The 20,280-nt window shown below is 59.6% G+C and overlaps 1 protein-coding gene and 1 pseudogene across 1 annotated transcript; both read left to right on the forward strand.

Annotated features, from left to right (window-relative positions):
• The first annotated feature begins 1,458 nt into the window (after positions 1–1,458).
• On the forward strand, positions 1,459–8,832 carry LOC144929391 (DLA class II histocompatibility antigen, DR-1 beta chain-like). The gene is made up of 6 exons (XM_078848747.1): positions 1,459–1,629; positions 2,757–3,026; positions 4,302–4,583; positions 7,396–7,506; positions 8,055–8,078; positions 8,448–8,832. The coding sequence occupies exons 1-6, from the start codon at positions 1,524–1,526 to the stop codon at positions 8,459–8,461; spliced, it is 807 nt and encodes a 268-aa protein (XP_078704873.1). The 5' UTR covers positions 1,459–1,523; the 3' UTR covers positions 8,462–8,832.
• A 7,443-nt stretch (positions 8,833–16,275) lies between these two features.
• On the forward strand, positions 16,276–17,937 carry LOC144929282 (kinesin-like protein KIF20B pseudogene; annotated as a pseudogene).
• Positions 17,938–20,280: the final 2,343 nt, after the last annotated feature.

Below are 20,280 nucleotides of genomic sequence, written 5' to 3' on the forward strand. Positions count from 1 at the left end.
GAAGGCAAATAAACCCCACAGCTGGTATTCGTACATCGTCGCAGGATTTTAAAGCATTTGGGGCTGACCACACGGCACATTCCTGGCCAGATGCCTGCTCCTGGTGTGGACACGGCGCCTCCAGTGGGGAGTTGTCCCTGATGCGGACACGGCGCCGCTGGGGGAGGGGCGGGGGGGTTGTCCCTGATGTGGATGCGCTGCCACCGGAGGGGGGAGGGGGGTTGTCCCCAGTGTGGACACGGCGCCACTGGGTGGGGTCTCCCCAGAGGGCGCTCACGCCCCCCCCAGGCACCCTGCTTTGCAGCACGGCTGGGTGCAGATGGGGGACTTGGCCGGCCCAGCTCTCCACTGAGGGGGGTCACACCCCTGAGCCACAGAGATCTGATGGGACAAGTGTAGACCAGGCCACACACGGGGTTTGGGGCATCATCCATGGAAGACTGGGACATGGGACCATCCCCCATGAGGCCCCAGGTGGGGACGGACTGGCTGAGGAGGTGGGGACGGGGACATGGGGCCTTTCCCCTCTGCTGGCACCGGCTCCGACCTGTTGTTAGTGACCAAACCCCCTCCCTCCGGGGTCTGTCCTGGGCCCTGTGCGGGTGTGTCGATCCGTGTCCCCTGCCCAAACCCGCTGCCATCCGTCCCCCCACCCCCACCCCGCTAACGCGCTGGGTGTTCACACTGCCCCCGGCAGGAGGGGCCGAGAGGGGCTGGCCTGGGACCCAGGAGCCCTGGGGTCATTCCCGGCCCTGCCACAGACTGTGTGTGACCCTGGGCCAGTCACTGACTTCTCTGGGCCTCCCTCCCCAGCTGGGCATTGGGGATAATGGCCCGGCCCTGCCCCACGGAAGCGGGGGGCAAATGCAGTGGAGAGGGGCTCAGAAACAGGGGGGCCAGAGAAGCCACTTAGGGAGATCGATGGTGGGAGCAGCTGGGAGGCCGAGCTGTGCCTGACCCATGGAGACTGAACGTCTCTAGCAGGGTCCCAGGGGGCAGGGCTCAGGCCCATGGAGGTGGGGGTGGGGGAAGCTCAGAACTTCTGCCTGTGGGGCCAGCCCCGAACCTTCCACTGGGCCTAAATTTATCCACAACCAGAGACCCCCCCCACAGACCTGGCCTGCCCCAGCCAGCAGCAGAGGGTCGAGGCACCAGGAGAAGGGGACGGAGGGTCCCAGGCTTGTTGCTGGGGGCCCTGCTCTGGTGGGGGCTGGTCCCTGGGCTGGCCCCGCTCTCCAGCTGCCCCGGGGCCATGGCAGGCACCAGGCGAGTCCTGCAGCCCGACCCCAGACCCTGCTCTGCCCCCTACGAGGGAGAAGTATGGAACCGAGACCTGCTGGGGCCGGCTCTGCCCGGCAACAGATGATGCTGCCCAGACCCGATGCTGCCTGGCCCCTGGGCTGGGGGTGCCCAATCCCCGGGGCCGTGGGCAGCATCCTGGGGCTGGTGCTCGGAGCTGGGCAGAGAAGGTCTCAGTCTACGGGGTCCCGACAACTTTCCAGTTCTCTCCCTCCTGAGCCGCGATGGGGGCGGGTCGGATCCTGGGGGCCAGGAGCCCCTGGGCTGGGGCTCTGCTCGTGACACTGACGGTGCTGAGAACCCACCTGGCTCATTGCACGGAGCCCCCAGGTGAGCAGAGACCCCAGCACCCCGGAGGCTTAATCTGTAATGAAAGAGGGGCCGGGGCTCAGCCCTGGCACAACTTAAGCACTGCCCAGTGCCCAGGGAGCCCCGTCCTGGGCAGGCGCTGGGTGTATCCTGGGGGAGGGGGGTGATCAGACCCACATGCCCCAGGAAGCTCCATCCTGGACAGGCACTGGGTGTATCGGGGGGGGGGGGGGATCGGACCCCACCCACCCTGCGGATCATGGCCCAGGTGGGTGCTGTGTGTATCTGTGAGGTTGGATTGGACCCCACAAACATGCCCAGGGAGCCACATGCCAGGCAGGCGCTGGGTGTATCAAGGGGTTCAGACCCCACATGCCCTGGGGAGCCCCATCCTGGTCACAGGTGCATTGGGGGAATCAGACCCTGCTCACCCCGGGGAGCCTGGGCAGGAGCTGGGTGTTTCAGGGAGGATCAGCCCCATATGCCCTGGCGAGACCCATCCAGGCAGACAGCAGATGTATGAGGGGGGGATTGGACCCCACACACCCGGGGAGCCCTGTCCTGGGCTGATGCTGGGTGTGTCGGTCTCTGTCTTTTCTCCATGAGCTCCGGCTCCCTGTGTGGTGTTTGGGGGGGTCCCAGGCTGGGGAGGGGCCATGGGGGGAACCAGGCCCCTCCCATGGGGGTGAGACTCAATGCAGAGAATCGTTCCCTTTTACACCCTTCCCCCCTCCGGGGAACCTGGGGTCAATCCACATTAACAGGCTGCTCCAGAGCCAGACCCCGGGACCTTCTCCTGCCCCACAGCGACCGACCCCCAGCCCCCGTGTCAGTGCCCCCGGCCTGGCTCCCCGCCACCCTGCGCCCCCCATCTGTGCTGTGCCTCCTGTGACTCAGTCTCCCCACACCCCGCCTGTGCCCCACCCCCGTTTCTCTGCTGTTCCTTCTACCCCGCCCCTCCCCCCGTGTCCCCCCCGCTCAGTGTCCCCCCGCCCCCCCCCGCGTCTCCCCACGTCACTGTCACCCCCCCCCCAGACCTGCGGGCTCCCGCGGCGCCCAGTGGATCCAGGGCGGGGCTGGGGGGGTCCCGGGGCTCGGGCTGTCCCCGCCCCCCCCCGCTGAGCCTGAGCCCGGCCCGCCCCCCCCAGAGCATTTCCTGTACCAGGAGAAGTGGGACTGTCTCTACGCCAACGGCACCGGGCGGGTCCGGTACCTGTACCGGCAAGTCTGGGACCGGCGGCAGGACGTCCACTTCGACAGCGAGCTGGGGGTGTTCGTGGCGGACACGGAGCTGGGCCGGCCCGAGGCCGAGGCTTGGAACAGCCAGCCCGAGACCCTGGCGTACTACCGGGGGGAGGTGGACCGGTTCTGCCGGCACAACTACGGGGAGGTCCTACCGTTCAGCGTCGACCGCAGAGGTGAGTGCAGGGGCGGGGCTCCGAGGGGGCGGGGCCGCAGACGTGAGTGCGGGGGCGGGGCTCCGAGGGGGGCGGGGCCGCAGAGGTGAGTGCGGGGGCGGGGCTCCGAGGGGGGCGGGGCCGCAGAGGTGAGTGCGGGGGCGGGGCTCCGAGGGGGGCGGGGGCCGCAGAGGTGAGTGCGGGGGCGGGGCCCCGAGGGGGGCGGGGCCGCAGAGGTGAGTGCGGGGGCGGGGCTCCGAGGGGGGCGGGGCCGCAGAGGTGAGTGCGGGGGCGGGGCTCCGAGGGGGCGGGGCCGGAGAGGGAGCGCGGGGGCGGGGCCGCAGCAGGACACGCCCTGCCCCGCCCCCTCCTCCCCTCGCTGGGCGCGATCCGCCACCTGCACCCCGGGGGGGGGGGACCGAACGTCTCGCGCCACGGCGGGAGGGGGGGGGCAGCAGGCGCTGGGGCGGGGTCACGGGGGGGGAATTTCCCCTTTCCCCCCCCCGCCCCGCCCCGCCCTGGTCTGGCTGCGGCGCCCCCTGTCGGCAGGGAGCAGAGCCCCACCCCGGGTCAGTCTCTGGGGGGCCGGTGACCCCTCCCCCTTCCCAGCCCCCCCCGCCCCTCTGAGGGGTTCAGCCCCCAGCGCCCCCCCAGACCCCCCTCGGGGCAGGCGGCTGCTGCGGCTCCTACCCCCCTTCCTGGGCTCGGGGGGCCGGGCGATGGGGCAGAACTTTCCCCTCCCCCCAACCCCGCCCCTCCCCCCTCGGGGTCCCCACTGGCAGGGGTCAGCGCAGCCCCTGGTCCCTGCCTGAGACCCCGTCTCCCGGGGCCCCGAGGGTCAGACCGTCCCCGGCTCTGTCCCCATGGGGGTGACGGGACGCGACTCCCCTCGGGCCCTTCCTGCCGGAGCCTGACCAGAGCAACGGGGGGCAGGAGAGAACCAGCCCCACCCCAGGGCAGTGAGGGGGGAACAGGGTGGCCAGGCAATCAGACCCCACACACCATGGGGAGCCCGTCTGTCCTGGGCGTGTCCCGGGGAACGGGACCTTACACATCCCGGGTGCCCTGCCCCGGGCAGCTGCCAGGTGTCTTGGGGGGGTCGGATGCCCTGTCCTGGAACGGCACCGTGTGTGTGGTTGGAGGGATTGGACTCCACACACCCTGGGGGGCATCGCCCTAGGCAGGTGCTGGGCACATGCGGGGGTTGGGGGGAGTATTTCCCTGGAGGGGCCCCTGTTCTCTCTGAGCCCCCGTCCATCTCCAGACCCTTTCCCAGCTCTCTCTCTCTCCCCCCAGTTCAGCCCAAGGTGAAAGTTTCCCCCACGACATCGGGGTCTGGGCCCCACTCCCACCTGCTGGTTTGCTCCGTGACGGGGTTTTACCCCGGGGGGATCGAGATCAAGTGGCTGAAGAACGGGCAGGAGCAGACGGCCGGGGTGGTGTCCACGGAGCTGCTCCAGAACGGAGACTGGACCTTCCAGATCCTGGTGATGCTGGAGATGAGCCCCCGGCGCGGGGACGTCTACAGCTGCCAGGTGGAGCACATCAGCCTGCGGGGCCCCCTCGCCGTGAACTGGGGTAAGAGCCTCTGGGTCACCCAGCCCCCACAAATACCAGCCCAAGCCAAGACTTCAAAGCACTGTCTGCCGTAGCCTTTCGTTCTGTTTACGCTGAATCGCACTCCAGTGGGTTCAGCTCTGGGCTGCAGTCTCAAGTTCCACAACGTTGTCTCTGTTTCTTCTGGATTTAGAGCCCATAGGAACACATGGAGCCGTAGGCACCCAACGCATACGAGAGCATCTGTCTTTTAGCAGTTTTATTAAGGTTACCAACAAAGTTATACATGTCACCGCATATACAAGTCCTAAACATACGTCCCACGTGCCAGTTACACCTCCAGACTTACTCGCCTCCTCCTCGATGGTGTTAGAGTCTCTTGCCCCCTCCTGGATTGACCATCAATATACGGGAGTGGTTCCTGCTGGTTTTCCGTAGGACGCTCCATTTTCCTGCTCCGAGCACTTGGAAGTATTTATTGACAGGTTTCAGAGTAGCAGCCGGGTTAGTCTGTATTCGCAAAAAGAACAGGAGGACGTGTGGCACCTTAGAGACTAAGCAGTTTATTTGAGCATGAGCTTTCGTGAGCTACAGCTCACTTCATCAGATGCATGCCGTGGAAAGTGAAGAAGATCTTTTTATACACACAAAGCATGAAAAAATACCTCCCCCCACCCCACTCTCCTGCTGGTAATAGCTTATCTAAAGTGATCACTCTCCTTACAATGTGCATGATAATCAAGGTGGGCCATTTCCAGCACAAATCCAGGGTTTAACAAGAACGTCTGAGGGGCGGGGGGGGGGGGGTGTAGGAAAAAGCAAGGGGAAATAGGTTACCTTGCATAATGACTTAGCCACTCCCAGTCTCTATTCAAGCCTAAGTTAATTGTATCCAATTTGCAAATGAATTCCAATTCAGCAATCTCTCACTGGAGTCTGGATTTGAAGTTTTTTTGTTGTAATATTGCAACTTTCATGTCTGTAATCGCGTCACTAGAGAGATTGAAGTGTTCTCCGACTGGTTTTTGAATGTTATAATTCTTGACATCTGATTTGTGTCCATTTATTCTTTTACGTAGAGACTGTCCAGTTTGACCAATGTACATGGCAGAGGGGCATTGCTGGCACATGATGGCATAGATCACATTGGTGGATGTGCAGGTGAACGAGCCTCTGATGGTGTGGCTGATGTGATTAGGCCCTGTGATGGTGTCCCCTGAATAGATATGTGGGCACAGTTGGCAACGGGCTTTGTTGCAAGGATAGGTTCCTGGGTTACTGGTTCTGTTGTGTGGTACGTGGTTGCTGGTGAGTATTTGCTTCAGGTTGGGGGGCTGTCTGTAGGCAAGGACTGGCCTGTCTCCCAAGATTTGTGAGAGTGTTGGGTCATCCTTCAGGATAGGTTGTAGATCCTTAATAATGCGTTGGAGGGGTTTTAGTTGGGGGCTGAAGGTGATGGCTAGTGGCGTTCTGTTATTTTCTTTGTTAGGCCTGTTCTGTAGTAGGTGACTTCTGGGTACTCTTCTGGCTCTATCAATCTGTTTCTTCACTTCCGCAGGTGGGTACTTTCTTCGATACTTTCCACAGTATACATCCAATGAAGTGAGCTGTAGCTCACGAAAGCTTATGCTCAAATAAATTGGTTAGTCTCTAAGGTGCCACAAGTACTCCTTTTCTTTTTAAGTATTTATTGGTAACTTTGGTTTTATTTGAAACTTTAATTTCACTTCCTGCTTTTTATACTCCTTGGGCGGAGTTGAAATCCAGGGTGCTGGTTTAGTTGCTACGGCCGTGGGTTGAGGGGGGGTGTGCTGACTGCTCAGTGGCATGGAATTCATTTGCTGCTGTATTTCTTACATGTCAACGCTCGTGAGAATTTAGGTTCGGGGTCCAGTACCGATGCGTGTCCACCCTGGGAGCACTCTTCCAGAAGTGCTGAACTCATTCTCTAAAGCTTATAGTTATATTCAAACCCAACAGGTGCCAATGGTAGAAACTTATTTTGCTCTGGGATTTACAGATTAATTAGATTAGGGATTTTGGAAACAACAGCTGTAACAGCTGGAGAGACTTCATTTAAGTTTTGATCATCCGTACGAAGACGCCATGATCCATCTGGTTTTTGTCCTGGCCAAATGGGAGAATTGCACATGGAAGTACACACACAAATGATTTCTTGTTGCGGAAGAGAGTCAATGGTTTTAGCAATTTAAGGTTTGGCCTGATTTGGAAAAGGACACTGCTTTTGCGGGGGGAAACTTTCTTCTAAAATTTTAACAGTTACATCCAGATTTTTACATTTACGTTGTGTTTAGCAAAAGCATCGACCCTACTCACAATTTTTAGAGCACTTGTTTGAGCCCTGCTAACCCAAATCTATTGACCTGGGCTGGGAACTCCTGTTCTCCCTGTCTCACAGCACAAGGACAAGGGGACGCTCGACGGAGGGGGCAAATTCACACCTGGGAAAAGCAAGGACTTTTTCCACACACTGTGAAGTTCCCCTGTGGAACGAACAGCCACAGGATATAACGGACCCAAGAGCTGAGCAAGGTTTACAAAGGGGTTGTCCAGTTCTGTGGCTCACAGGAGTATCCAGGGCTCGACTAGTTCATGCTGACAATGGGCAGGATGTCAGACCTCGCGCTGCAGAGCCGGAGACCGATCTCTGATGATCACAGACCGGGAGGAGCCCTGATGTCCCATAGCTGCACCTGCGGGCTATGCCCCGGGCTCTGCCCCGGCTGGCGCTGGTCCCTGGTGCTGACGGGAGCCTGGCCCGGAGTCCTCTGGCTCTGACCCGACTGCCCGTTCCCCTTTCCCTGTCTCACAGAGGCACAGTCTGATGCTGCCAGGAGCAAGATGCTGACGGGCATCGGGGGCTTCGTGCTGGGGCTGATCTTCCTGGTGCCAGGACTCCTCATCTACCTGAAGAATAAGAAAGGTGAATGGCTCCGGGCGGGGTCGGGGCACCAGGGTTTCTCTGTGGGGGGGATGTGGGCCTGGCTGCAGGCTCCTTCCCACCCCACAGCAGGGGCTGCTCAGAGCCTGGCAGGGGCCTCCCAACTTCTAGTCGGCTGGGGCTGGGTCAGATCTCCCCCCCACACCCACCCTTAGGGTAGGGACAGAGCAGGGGCCATGGGGAGATCTCAGTGGGGGGCCCCAGGGCCAGCCTGGGAGCTCCCATTCTCCCCTCTCCCGGCCGAGACCCCGGGGTGGGACAGAGACCCCGACCCCTCGCAGTGCAGGGAGCTGCCCGTACCCCGGGGCTGAGAGCCTTTCCCGTCCCCTCCCCCAAGGCGGGGATCCTGGGGCAGGGATTTACAATACTGTAATAACAGGCTAGGGGGGAACCCCAGGTCTGGGGGTTAGACGGGGGCTGGGGTCCTAGTGAGGGGCGTTCCATGCCATGGGGCGGGGGCTGGAGCTCTGACCCCCAGGATCCGGCTCCCTCTGCCCACAGCTTTGACCATGTCTCTCTTTCTTTTTCAGGGCGCCCCATTCCCCAACCTGCAGGTAATTTCAATTCCCCTCCCACCGTTAAACCCACCTCCCCCCACACTGACCATGGGCTGCCTGGGACAGCCGTGGGGCGGCTGCTTCTGCCCCTCGGCCCATGACACCCGCCCGGCTCAGCCCCGGGGCAGCTGGGCAATGGGGCCCTGGCACCGCAGAGGAGGAGTCTGCGGCTCCCTCGGTCCTCGTTCAGGCCGATCCCCGAGCTGCTCCCGGGGGCAGAGGGTCCTGGGTCCTGCCGAGCATCGCCCAGCCCTGCGGCTGCCGGGCAGAGTCCCTGGGGGCGCCCTGGGGCCTGGCAGAGAAAATCCCCCGTCCCTCCCGTTAGCCCCACGGCCAGGGGCTGATTTCTCTCCCCTCTCCCTGCAGGGCTCCTGAGTTAGATCCTGGGCGTCGGATCCCCCAGCCGGCAGAAGTTTCCGTCCGTCTCTCCCAGCCCCTCGCCCAGCCCGGAGAATGCAGAACCTGGGGCAGGTCCCTTCCCGTCCCCGTCTGCTCCCCGCGCTCTGCCCGGCTCCAGCCCGCGCTGCCCCCGCCTGGGGACCCGTCCCTGCCCCTCAGTCCCCGCAGGGCCCTGGGGCGACCCCTCCTGCGTTAACCCTTTCCCTGCCCCAGCCCAGCCCCACGTTCCCTCTCGCTGACCCCGCGGCCCTCGGGGAACCTTTGGGGGACGCTGCTCCACAGCCCGGGGGGAAGCCGGACCGAGGCCGGGCGCTGTTAGAACTGCTGCACCCTAATAAACCATCCCCAGCCCCCCCGGCTCCGTGCTCACTGCTCCCCCGGGGCCGGGACAGGGCTGGGGCCACTGGGCCCGCTGGGCTCTGGCTGGGGGGAGCGGGACGCAGGGCACAGAGCAGCTGCCCTGTGGGAGGGGACTCCCCAGACACACCATGGGGCCATTTAGCGGCTGGAGGGATCAGGGTTGTTGTGCTGGGGAGGGCCCTGGGCAGGGCCGGATCTGACGGGAGGGAGGGGGCAGGACCCCAGAGGGGGGCTCTGCGGGTGGGGGTGACCCCTGGGGGAGGCTGTGGGTTCCCAGTCCCAGTGCAGACCGGTTCCTTCCCCAGGGGAGAGGCAGCTGCAGAGGGGGGGATGCTCCCGTCCCCCTGGTGAGCCTGGGGGGCACCCCAAGAGCACGGACACCCCGGCCTGGGGTCAGCGACAGGGCCGGGCTGCGATGGGGGGGCTGTCATTGAGCTGGGCTATGGGGCAGGGCAGTTATTATCCAGGAGCCCAAACCCCCCAGGGAGTCACAGCCCCATCCCCCCAGGGGGCCAGAGACTCACCAGTGACACGGGAGCCCCATCCCAGTCAGAGAGTCCCACATCCCGCTGTGGGGGTTGCTTGTGGGGTCCCAGCTATTCGGGACCCCACAACCTCTGGGGCGATATGTGGGCTGGGTGCTCACATTCCCCCTCCCCCCAGCCCGGCCCTGCTCTGTCGCTGTTACCCTGCCCCAGGGCTGCCGGGGAGACCCCAGCCCCTGCCGCACCATGGCCATTCATGCTCCCCTGGCCCTTCCCCGCCGCTCCCATTGGATGCTGTTTCCCAGCTGCCAGGCCCCACCCCAGCAGTGGCTGCATTTCTGTGGGGGAAATTGGCCCCAGTGCTATCGGGGTGCAAAGAGCCCTGGGACCCTGGTGGGGGAGTGTCCCGGAGAGCGGGGAGATGAGGCCGTGGGGACGTCCCTGTCAGCTGCTCCCATGGGCTGTCCCCGTGGGAGGGGACACAGGGCCAGGGCATGAATCTGTGTGAGTCACTCAGAGCCTGGCCCGCTGCTCCTTCTGCTGGCCAAGACCCCCCTGCCATGGAGTCTTCTCTCTCCAGCGCCCCACATGGACCATCCCGGCCCTACTCCTGCCCCCCGCCACACCCCCGCCCCGGCTATTCACCATCCTGCCTCTGCGCTAACCAAAGTCTGTGTCACACCTAACTATGGTGCAGCTACGGCAGCCCCATGGGCCAGACAGAGCCCAGCCCTGGGCACCAGGACTCCTGGGTTCCAGCCCAGCTCTGAGTACGGGCCCCTCCAGACTCCAGCCCTCGAGCGCGGCCTCGCTGGGCTTTCCCTGCACAGGCTCCGTCAGGGAGGGCAAATGGACAGGGCTGCGCTGAAGGGCCGGGATTGGGGGGAGGGACTGGCTGGCTCAGGGGGCCAGGGCCGGGACATGGGGCCTTTCAGTCCAGGGCCGTCAATCCCGTGTCAGCGGAAAGTCCCCGTGCAATTGCCCACAGCCCAGTGGAGACATTTCTCAGGCCCCGCGACCCCGAAAGGGTTAACTCTCTACGTCGTTTCACACCCCGGCAGCCTGTGGGCGGACAGACAGACAGACAGACTGACGTCTGCTTTCCCCCTCACCTGGTTTCACTCCCCCCCGCCCCCAGGGATGGTTCTGAGCCCCCAGCCCCGGGCCCCAGCAGCATCCAACACACTCTGCTCCCCGCCCCGACTCTGCCCGGCGCCCGGTGATGCCCGGTCGGTGCCGCGCTGCCCCTGGCCGAGCCCCGGAGGTGCTAACCCCGGCCCAGCGTCCTGCTTGTTGGTGCGTCAGTGAGACACCAGGGTCCCATGGGCGGGCGTTATTTCGGTGCCAGGGACTTTCCACCCGAAACCACCCGGGCCTGCAGCCTGGCTGGCATCCGGGGGCCTGGCCCAGCCCCACACCTGCACTGGAGAGGAATAAACTACGAGTGAAATGCAGCCCCGGTCGGTGTCCTCACCCCATGGTACAGAGGGGGACACTGAGGGAAAGCGACTTGTCAGAAGCCACAGAACTGTGATAGAACCCAGGAGTCCTGGTTCCCAGCCCCCCGCGCTAGTCCCCACTCCCCTCGCAGTGTTAGGAAAGTACCCAGGAGCCCTGGCTCCCAGCCCCCCACCCCCCACATGCTAGAGACAAGCATGGGGGCTGTCTGTCTATCTGGGGTGCTCAGTCAGAGGAGTGGGGCTGGTGTGGAATGAGGGGTCCTGGCTGAGGATGGGGGTTTGGGGGTGCTCAGGCTCAGGGTGCAGACGGAGGGACAGGCTGCGGGTCACGGATACAGACATCCCTGCCCAAGCAGGACCCTGTGCGGCCGGCTTTCCTGGGGGCGGGTTCTGGGTGTGTGTGGGGGGGGGGCGGGGGTCTGTCGGACACGTCCCCTCCCTCATGGGTGAGGCACGTCCCAAGAAATCAGGGCCATCCTGCGCTTTCCCCGCTGGATTCCCCCCACCACACCCCATGTTCCTGCTCCCTGCCCCTCTGAGCTCTATGAAGAGGGTGCTGCCGTGGGGGTGAACGGAGCACCCCCCCGTGACACTCTCAGAGACAGACACGGGTCGCTCCCTGTCCCCACGGCGTCAGCAAATGCTGCTCCCTCCAGGGACCCCAGGCCAAGGGATCCCCCTGCCCCATCCCACCCCGGCACAGACCCATAGTGTGACGAAGCAGGACTGTTCTTAATGTTTCCTCTGAATACTGTAGGGGTGCCTCAGTTTCACCAAGGCAGTTCTTAAGTCTTTAGGGGGTGTAATTGTTGCAGAGCAAAGGGCCAGGGTACATAAATGGCCGACACTCTGTCTCCTGGCCACTGTTGGCCTGGGCCCTTCCCCCCTGTGAGGTGAGAGCTAAAGGGCTGGAGAACAAAGAGATCAGGTGCCCTCCTGGCCCAGGAAAGAAACAAAGCCCAGAGGAGAGGGGGCTGGAGGGAGTTTCAGTTTGGGGCTGGCTGGGGACAAGGAGTGAAGTGCAGACGGGGTTGTCTGGCTCACTGCCCCCCAGAATGGACCCGGCTGAAGGGTCCTGTTCTCTGCACCTACAAGGTCTGTGTTTGACCATGTTCCTATCATCTAATAAACTTCTGTTTCCCCGGCTGGATGAGAGTCACATCTGACTACGGAGTTGGGGGGCAGGACCCTCTGGCTTCCCCAGGACCCTGCTTGGGCGGAGTCGCTGTGGGAAGCACATGGAGGGGCAGAGGAGGCTGAATGCTCCGAGGTCAGACCCAGGAAGGGGGAAGCCGGGTGAGCTGTGTGTCCTGCAGACAGGCTGCTCCCAGAGAGGAGACTTCCCCAGAGTCCTGCCTGGCTTCATGGGGAGCAGTTCCAGAGCATCGCTCGGGGACTCCCTGACACATAGCGAATACCATCCCAGAGCCGACAGCCTGCCCCACGGGGCTCCAGAGAGCAGGACAGGGTGTGAGCAGCTGTGGGGGGAATTCTGGGGCTCTGCAAACACCGGCTGCTCCCCCTGGGGCGGGGGTCAGGCCCTCTCCCCCCTGCCCACCCAGCTCGTGCCCACCCAGCAACGGCTGCCACCACCACAAGATCTTGTCTTTAGAGCTGGGCATTTGCAAGGGACAGACCCTCCCCCAGGGCAGGAGACATATGGGGGGACCTCAGGGGGAAACACAGCCCTGCTCCCCCACCTCCACCCCTGTCAGAGAGGGCAGGGTCCCATGGTGGGGGGACCTTGGTGGGGCCAGGCTGAGCAGAGAGCAGGCCGGGTCCTAGGGCAGTGCCAGGCGGTTGTAGGGCCTGGCTATGGAGGGCCGGGTCCCCAACCGGGGTCACTCGGGACTGACTCATGGAGCGACCTCGAGTCACAGCCGGTCTGGGGGGGCCAGCCTGGACTATAGCCGGGTGGACGTACAGCCCATCAGGACAAGCTCCGGGCGAGGCCGGACGCAGAGATCCCGGCTGAAATCCCCGGGGCCGAGTTACGCAGGAGGCCAGGCTGGCTGAGCAGAACCTGGGGGACGTTTCAGAGACCCAGGACTGCACCCCCTAGAGCCCTGGCTCGGGCGATTCCGGGGATCCCCTGGCCCCAGGCCTGTAACCCCCCAACACAGAGACCATCAACATTCACATTTCACACCCCTTAAAACGCCCCTCCCCGGGCTGCTACCGCAACCAGCGCCGGGCACCTGCCTGGACACCTCTGAGCCCAGCTCCTCGGCTGGTCGGCCCCTCTCTGGATTAAGTTTAGAAGTGTGTGCAACAAGAGTGATGTATAGACCACCGGACCAGGGGGATGAGGTAGATGAGGCTTTCTTCCGGCAGCTCACGGAAGCTACTAGATCGCATGCCCTGATTCTCATGGGTGACTTTAATTTTCCTGATATCTGCTGGGAGAGCAATACAGCGGTGCATAGACAATCCAGGAAGTTTTTGGAAAGCGTAGGGGACAATTTCCTGGCGCAAGTGCTAGAGGAGCCAACTAGGGGGGGCGCTTTTCTTGACCTGCTGCTCACAAACCGGGTAGAATTAGTGGGGGAAGCAAAAGTGGATGGGAATCTGGGAGGCAGTGACCATGAGTTGGTTGAGTTCAGGATCCTGACGCAGGGAAGAAAGGTAAGCAGCAGGATACGGACCCTGGACTTCAGGAAAGCAGACTTCGACTCCTTCAGGGAACGGATGGCCAGGATCCCCTGGGGGACTAACTTGAAGGGGAAAGGAGTCCAGGAGAGCTGGCTGTATTTCAAGGAATCCCTGTTGAGGTTACAGGGACAAACCATCCCGATGAGTCGAAAGAATAGTAAATATGGCAGGCGACCAGCTTGGCTTAATGGTGAAATCCTAGCGGATCTTAAACATAAAAAAGAAGCTTACAAGAAGTAGAAGGTTGGACATATGACCAGGGAAGAGTATAAAAATATTGCTCGGGCATGTAGGAATGTTATCAGGAGGGCCAAATCGCACCTGGAGCTGCAGCTAGCAAGAGATGTCAAGAGTAACAAGAAGGGTTTCTTCAGGTATGTTGGCAACAAGAAGAAAGCCAAGGAATGTGTGGGCCCCTTACTGAATGAGGGAGGCAACCTAGTGACAGAGGATGTGGAAAAAGCTAATGTACTCAATGCTTTTTTTGCCTCTGTTTTCACTAACAAGGTCAGCTCCCAGACTGCTGCGCTGGGCATCACAAAATGCGGAAGAGATGGCCAGCCCTCTGTGGAGATAGAGGCGGTTAGGGACTATTTAGAAAAGCTGGACGTGCACAAGTCCATGGGGCCGGACGAGTTGCATCCGAGAGTGCTGAAGGAATTGGCGGCTGTGATTGCAGAGCCACTGGCCATTATCTTTGAAAACTCGTGGCGAACCGGGGAAGTCCCGGATGACTGGAAAAAGGCTAATGTAGTGCCAATCTTTAAAAAAGGGAAGAAGGAAGATCCTGGGAACTACAGGCCAGTCAGCCTCACTTCAGTCCCTGGAAAAATCATGGAGCAGGTCCTCAAAGAATCAATCCTGAAGCACTTGCATGAGAGGAAAGTGATCAGGAACAGCCAGCATGGATTCACCAAGGGAAGGTCATGCCTGACTAATCTAATCGCCTTTTATGATGAGATTACTGGTTCTGTGGATGAAGGGAAAGCAGTGGATGTATTGTTTCTTGACTTTAGCAAAGCTTTTGACACGGTCTCCCATAGTATTCTTGTCAGCAAGTTAAAGAAGTACAGGCTGGATGAATGCACTATAAGGTGGGTAGAAAGCTGGCTAAATTGTCGGGCTCAACGGGTAGTGATCAATGGCTCCATGTCCAGTTGGCAGCCGGTATCAAGTGGAGTGCCCCAAGGGTCGGTCCTGGGGCCGGTTTTGTTCAATATCTTCATAAATGATCTGGAGGATGGTGTGGATTGCACTCTCAGCAAATTTGCGGATGATACTAAACTGGGAGGAGTGGTAGATACGCTGGAGGGGAGGGATAGGATACAGAAGGACCTAGACAAATTGGAGGATTGGGCCAAAAGGAATCTGATGAGGTTCAATAAGGATAAGTGCAGGGTCCTGCACTTAGGACGGAAGAACCCAATGCACAGCTACAGACTAGGGACCGAATGGCTAGGCAGCAGTTCTGCGGAAAAGGACCTAGGGGTGACAGTGGACGAGAAGCTGGATATGAGTCAGCAGTGTACCCTTGTTGCCAAGAAGGCCAATGGCATTTTGGGATGTATAAGTAGGGGCATAGCGAGCAGATCGAGGGACGTGATCGTTCCCCTCTATTCGACATTGGTGAGGCCTCATCTGGAGTACTGTGTCCAGTTTTGGGCCCCACACTTCAAGAAGGATGTGGATAAATTGGAGAGAGTCCAGCGAAGGGCAACAAAAATGATTAGGGGACTGGAACACATGAGTTATGAGGAGAGGCTGAGGGAGCTGGGATTGTTTAGCCTGCAGAAGAGAAGAATGAGGGGGGATTTGATAGCTGCTTTCAACTTCCTGAAAGGGGGTTCCAAAGAGGATGGCTCTAGACTGTTCTCAGTGGTAGCAGATGACAGAACGAGGAGTAATGGTCTCAAGTTGCAGTGGGGGAGGTTTAGGTTGGATATTAGGAAAAACTTTTTCACTAAGAGGGTGGTGAAACACTGGAATGCGTTACCTAGGGAGGTGGTAGAATCTCCTTCCTTAGAGGTTTTTAAGGTCAGGCTTGACAAAGCCCTGGCTGGGATGATTTAACTGGGAATTGGTCCTGCTTGGAGCAGGGGGTTGGACTAGATGACCTTCTGGGGTCCCTTCCAACCCTGATATTCTATGATTCTATGATTCTCTCCTCCAGGGAGCCCCCTGCGCCCCCCAACTCTGGGACAGGGGAGCACTGGAGAGCTGGGGGAGCTCTAAGCCCTATGGCGATGGGGCCGCCGGGGCCCAGCTGGGGGGACCTTGCTGGAGTGGGTGTGGGGGGGAAACGCAGCATTGGGTGCGGGGGCTCAGTTTGACCCGAAACCAGCAGAGCACGTCAGCACACGCGGCTTCTCACATAATCCAGGGGGTCGCTCACCAGCTTGTAGCTCGGCACGTTTGCAGGATCGGGGCCTCTAGCCCCTTAGTGACCTGCCTGTGTCCCCCTCCCCCACCGTTCTCAGCCCCTGGGATCTCCTTCCAGCTCCTCCCGCTGCCGGACACGGACCTGGCCGGGCGTTTCCCCTCGGGCCCAGAGGGTAGAACATGGTGTCTGGTGCTGGGCCGAAGGGGGACTCCCCAGTACATTAATTAACGCTTAATAAATACATCACAATTAAATACATGACAGAGCGAAGAAGCTGCCATGACAGACTTTCCTTCACGCGAAGCTCTGGCGAAAGAAGAGAGACCCACCGGGAGTAACGGGAGGGGGGATCCCGGGGAGGCCAGAGGGGCTGGTAGGGGGCGCGGACAGAGAACAAGCCTAGAGGCAGAGTGGCTGCAGGGTTGACCCCTGTGGGAGATGGCAAAGTGTGTCCAGAGATGGATTTCACACCCCTTGGCCGTAGAGATGATATAAGGCCGACTAACGACCGAGTGAGAGAAGACATTGCTGTGAAATATTCAATCCTTCACCCAGCGAAAGAGGTAGACTCGCAAAACAGCACCAACACTCACAGCAAAACTTCCGAATCATCTGCAGACTTGGAAGAACCCAGAAAAGACCCTGAACCACCGACCGTGGGCGAGCGTGGCAAGTGACAGGACGTCTTCTGTCTGGGTGTCCTTTTGTGAGCTTGACAACAAGTGCGTTTACCACGTGTCGCTCCCAGGGTCAAATGACCAGAAAAGAAGGGTGCCGTGTCTTGCCCAAGACATCAGAGGCTGCTCTGATGTGAAAGATCTGCCGTGGATTCAGTTTTCGGATTCAAAAGCAGCTTTTCAACTTCTGCAGCTCGGGCTGAAGCACCAGAGTGTTGCTTGCAGCAAGCGGGATCCTCACTCCCGTAGAAGTCGCAGCGTATCCACTCTTCAAAGGCTAAAGACGGAAGATCGTGAAGCTCCTGCTGTAACCCGAGTCAGTGAAGTGGCGCTCTGTGGTCTGGCTGGCTCAGAAAGACGTTTCAAGACGCGCAATGAGGGTGATAGATTGAAAGAGAGTGGAAATATTCACACTTCTCTACTGATTCTAGGCAAATGCCTCCATGCACTCAAGAACAGTCAACAGCCAAAGCTGCTGCTGCACGTACCATTTCGGGACACTCGCTTCCTTCAAGGCTTTTTCAGGGGAAGAGGAAAGCTTTATAGGATGGTAAACATCAGCCAGTGTGCTGCTGCGTGCGACAAACGCTCAATGTGCTCAAGCTCTCAGCAGTTGCCCCAAAAATTTGTGTTCAAGACTCTTCTAACGCTCCCCAAGAGCGGCCAGTTGTCCAGAAGTCTGCAAGAGACGCGTCTCTCCTAAATAACGCTGACAGGAAAATGCAGGCAGCAAGAAAAAGAGCCCCTGTACTTTGGGACAGGAGCCTGGAAGATGTGATAGAAGACGATGAGCATTTAACTGTGGATAACAATGACACACATGAAGAGCATGATCTGGCAAAAGAGATGGCAAATGAGGAGGAGGAAAAGAAAGTAATTCTTGGAAAAGAAGAGTATCTGAGACTACTAACTCTAATAGAAGACTTGGAAAGCAAGCTGATCAATGAAAGCAAAGATAAATTAATCTTGGAATTAAAAATTCATGAAGAAGGCACACAAGAATTTACTCCGTATTTTGCTCAACGGGAAACAGTTTTCAAGCAATGCCTTTCTCAGGATCCAGAGTTGCTGGAAGAAGATTCTGAACAACGCTTGGAAATCTACAAGGATTTGGTAAATGAATGTGCCAAAAACCTGGATGAAGAACAGGAGATGAAGAATTCCCACTGTAATGAAAGAGCTGGAATGCTGGAAGGAGGCGAGAATGGAGATCCCGAAAAGTGTACTGCTCTTGAGGGTATTATTGATTCTCTGCAAGATGATGTCACTGATATTAAGAAGCAGGCAGAAGGAGGTTGCAGGTATATTGGATCCCGAGAAGACCCACAGGAAGCGACTGCTTGGCTTGAAGAAAAACTGGGGAAAGTTACCGTTGAACTAACTAAAACCAAAGAAGAGCTGACATGGAGAACTGACGAGCTTGAAATGCAGGTGATTAAATAAAGTGAATCTGCCCGACAACTTGAAGAAGCTACTGAGAAAATGACGACAGTGAATAACCGGATTCAAGAGCTAATGCAGATGGTGGAGCAAAAAGAGGATGTTATCAGTAGGCTACAGGACTTAATATCCCATTGAGAAGCTAGAGTAAAAGACTATGACAACCCTGGAACTGCTATTGAAAGACAAACGGCAAAGGAGACCAGCAATGGGACAATAGAAGGACTCAGTCTGGTGGAAATGTGAAGCACGTGTTCCTCTGAGGAGAAGAAAGCCAGCAATGTGAAATGCTACATGGAAGTCACTGGTTATTTTCCTTGACTTGGGTGTTGCCTCTAAATTCTTAAAATAAAATAAATAAACTAACTGCTTTTAGAAAAAACAAACCATCTCCCCCGTGGGTGGAGACACTGATCACTGTCACTGCAGGAGGGAACAATAGAGTGGGATGCCCAGAAGAAGGAATGACTTGAGGACAATGTCCTGAAGGGTCCCTTACCCTTGCAGAGCTTTCCTAGCTCCGACACTCACATTTCCGCGTCGGGTGGGTTCGCCCACAGAAATAAAAGTCTGCACCTCTTCCACGTGCCTTTGGACCAACGGCAAAAACCAGCTACAATTCAAGGGACTTTTAAAACTGCCTCTGAAACTGAGTTAACAAAATAAATGAACAACCGGAAAAGACACTTGGCAAGTGAACAGGGATGCATGGACGTCTTTGCAAAGCAGGTGTGCGGTTTCTTACGGGAAAAGCCACCAGCTGTCTGGAAGGGAAGAGCAGCTAGATTTCCTCGCCCCGGGGAAATGAAATCCCCAAACAGAGAATGGCTGTGGCTGTGATGATGCTGACGACTGGGGCTTGCTCACCTGTGGCTCCCCCTCCCCGCGCTGTGCAGGCACCAGGCAGATCTGAGTCTGCAAGCAGGCGCCCTGCCTCAGGGGCAGCTCCCACTGGGCATGGGGGCCAATGGGCTGGCGGGGAGGGGGAAGGCAAAGGGGGAGTGTGACGAAGTGGGGGAGTTTCCTGTTTTTCCTTGTTTCCTGTGGGGGATTTTCTTGGTTTTGTCAATGGGTTGCATGCAGAGGGGGTGGGACTCAGTTTCCCTCGGTGCTACGGGTTTAAGGAGGTGATGGGAGAGGGAGTTTGTTGTTACAGAGGACCAGGGAGGGAACTTGGGACCCCAACCACTGGCGTGGAGAATGGAGACCCCAGCGACTGGTGATCGTTGACTGGTGACCCGGAGGCCCAGCTCAGGAGGCCCAGCCGGGTCTGGCCAGCGGGACGACAATGGGCTGCGAAGAGAGGAGAGGGGGCCCAGGTGACTCTGTTTACCTGGAGAGGAGACAATGGACGGGGGGAGGGGCTTGGGGCCGGTGAGATCAGATGCCCAGCTGGGAAGCAGGGGGGCTCGGAGCTGAAGAAAGGGAGCAGGCAGGTCCCCCCTGGATGCAGGGGAGACTGGGATGTGCTGGGCTGAGGGAGGCCAGGCCTGAGGCCCTGAGAGTGTCCTGTGCTGGGTTCAGACAGTCAATAAACCCTCCTGTTTTACGCTGGCGGAGAGTCACTCCGGTCTAGAGAACAGTGGGGCATCATCCCCTTCGGGGGGTGGAGGCCCCGGGGGTCCAGAGCGAGGGGACTCCCTGAGGGGGCCCACGGCAGAGACAGGGGTGCTGAGGCTCAGAGCGGTGCAGCTCCAGAAGATGGAGGGGCTTAACCCCGAGAGAGAGTGGACCCCCGGGAGAAGGGCTGTCTCACTGAATGGGGCACCCCCCACGGACCGCACGGGGCCAAGAATGGGCACGATCTGTGAGTCCGTGACAGTGAGATGGTAGGGAGCAGGCGGGAGGGGAGCTGTCTCTGGAGGCACAAAGGGGGGGCTCTCTGGAGAGGAGTGACGGGGGCACAGGGGTCGGTGGGGGTTTCTCGGGGGGGGCGGAGGGTTGTGTGGGTCTCTGTGGGGCGGGGCGGAGTGATGGATGGAGCTAGCTGCAGCCCAGATCTGCTCTGTGGTGGGGGGAGTTGCTATAGCCCCCCCCAGGAAGCCCCCTCTGTAGTCGGTATTTAATGCCAACCCCAGGGTGCCCATCGCTGCTCCCCCGGCCTCCATCTGTCTGTCCCAACCCCCACCCCGTCTGTGTCTGTCTGACAGTGACCGACACCTGCTGCTCCGCGGGCTGAGGGGCTGCCTGCGGCTCCCCCCCCACCGTGCCCGACTCCAGGGGCGGGGCCCGGCAGCTCTGGCCCCGCCCCCCGCAGCTCCCACTGGCCGCGGTTCCCGGCCTTGGTTCCCCATGGGCTGGAAGCCGGGTCAGCGCCGTGGGCGTGGAGCCGCCCCGTGGGAAAAT

Source organism: Lepidochelys kempii, chromosome 14 (assembly GCF_965140285.1).
Source record: "Lepidochelys kempii isolate rLepKem1 chromosome 14, rLepKem1.hap1, whole genome shotgun sequence".
Taxonomy (NCBI): domain Eukaryota; kingdom Metazoa; phylum Chordata; order Testudines; family Cheloniidae; genus Lepidochelys; species Lepidochelys kempii.

Coding starts and splice junctions, on each gene's coding strand:
- LOC144929391 (XM_078848747.1), top strand. CDS start 1,524: ATGGGGGCGGGTCGGATCCTGGGGGCCAGGAGCCCCTGGGCTGGGGCT. Junction 1,630..2,756: donor TCATTGCACGGAGCCCCCAG/GTGAGCAGAGAC, acceptor CGCCCCCCCCAG/AGCATTTCCTGTACCAGGAG. Junction 3,027..4,301: donor GTTCAGCGTCGACCGCAGAG/GTGAGTGCAGGG, acceptor CTCTCCCCCCAG/TTCAGCCCAAGGTGAAAGTT.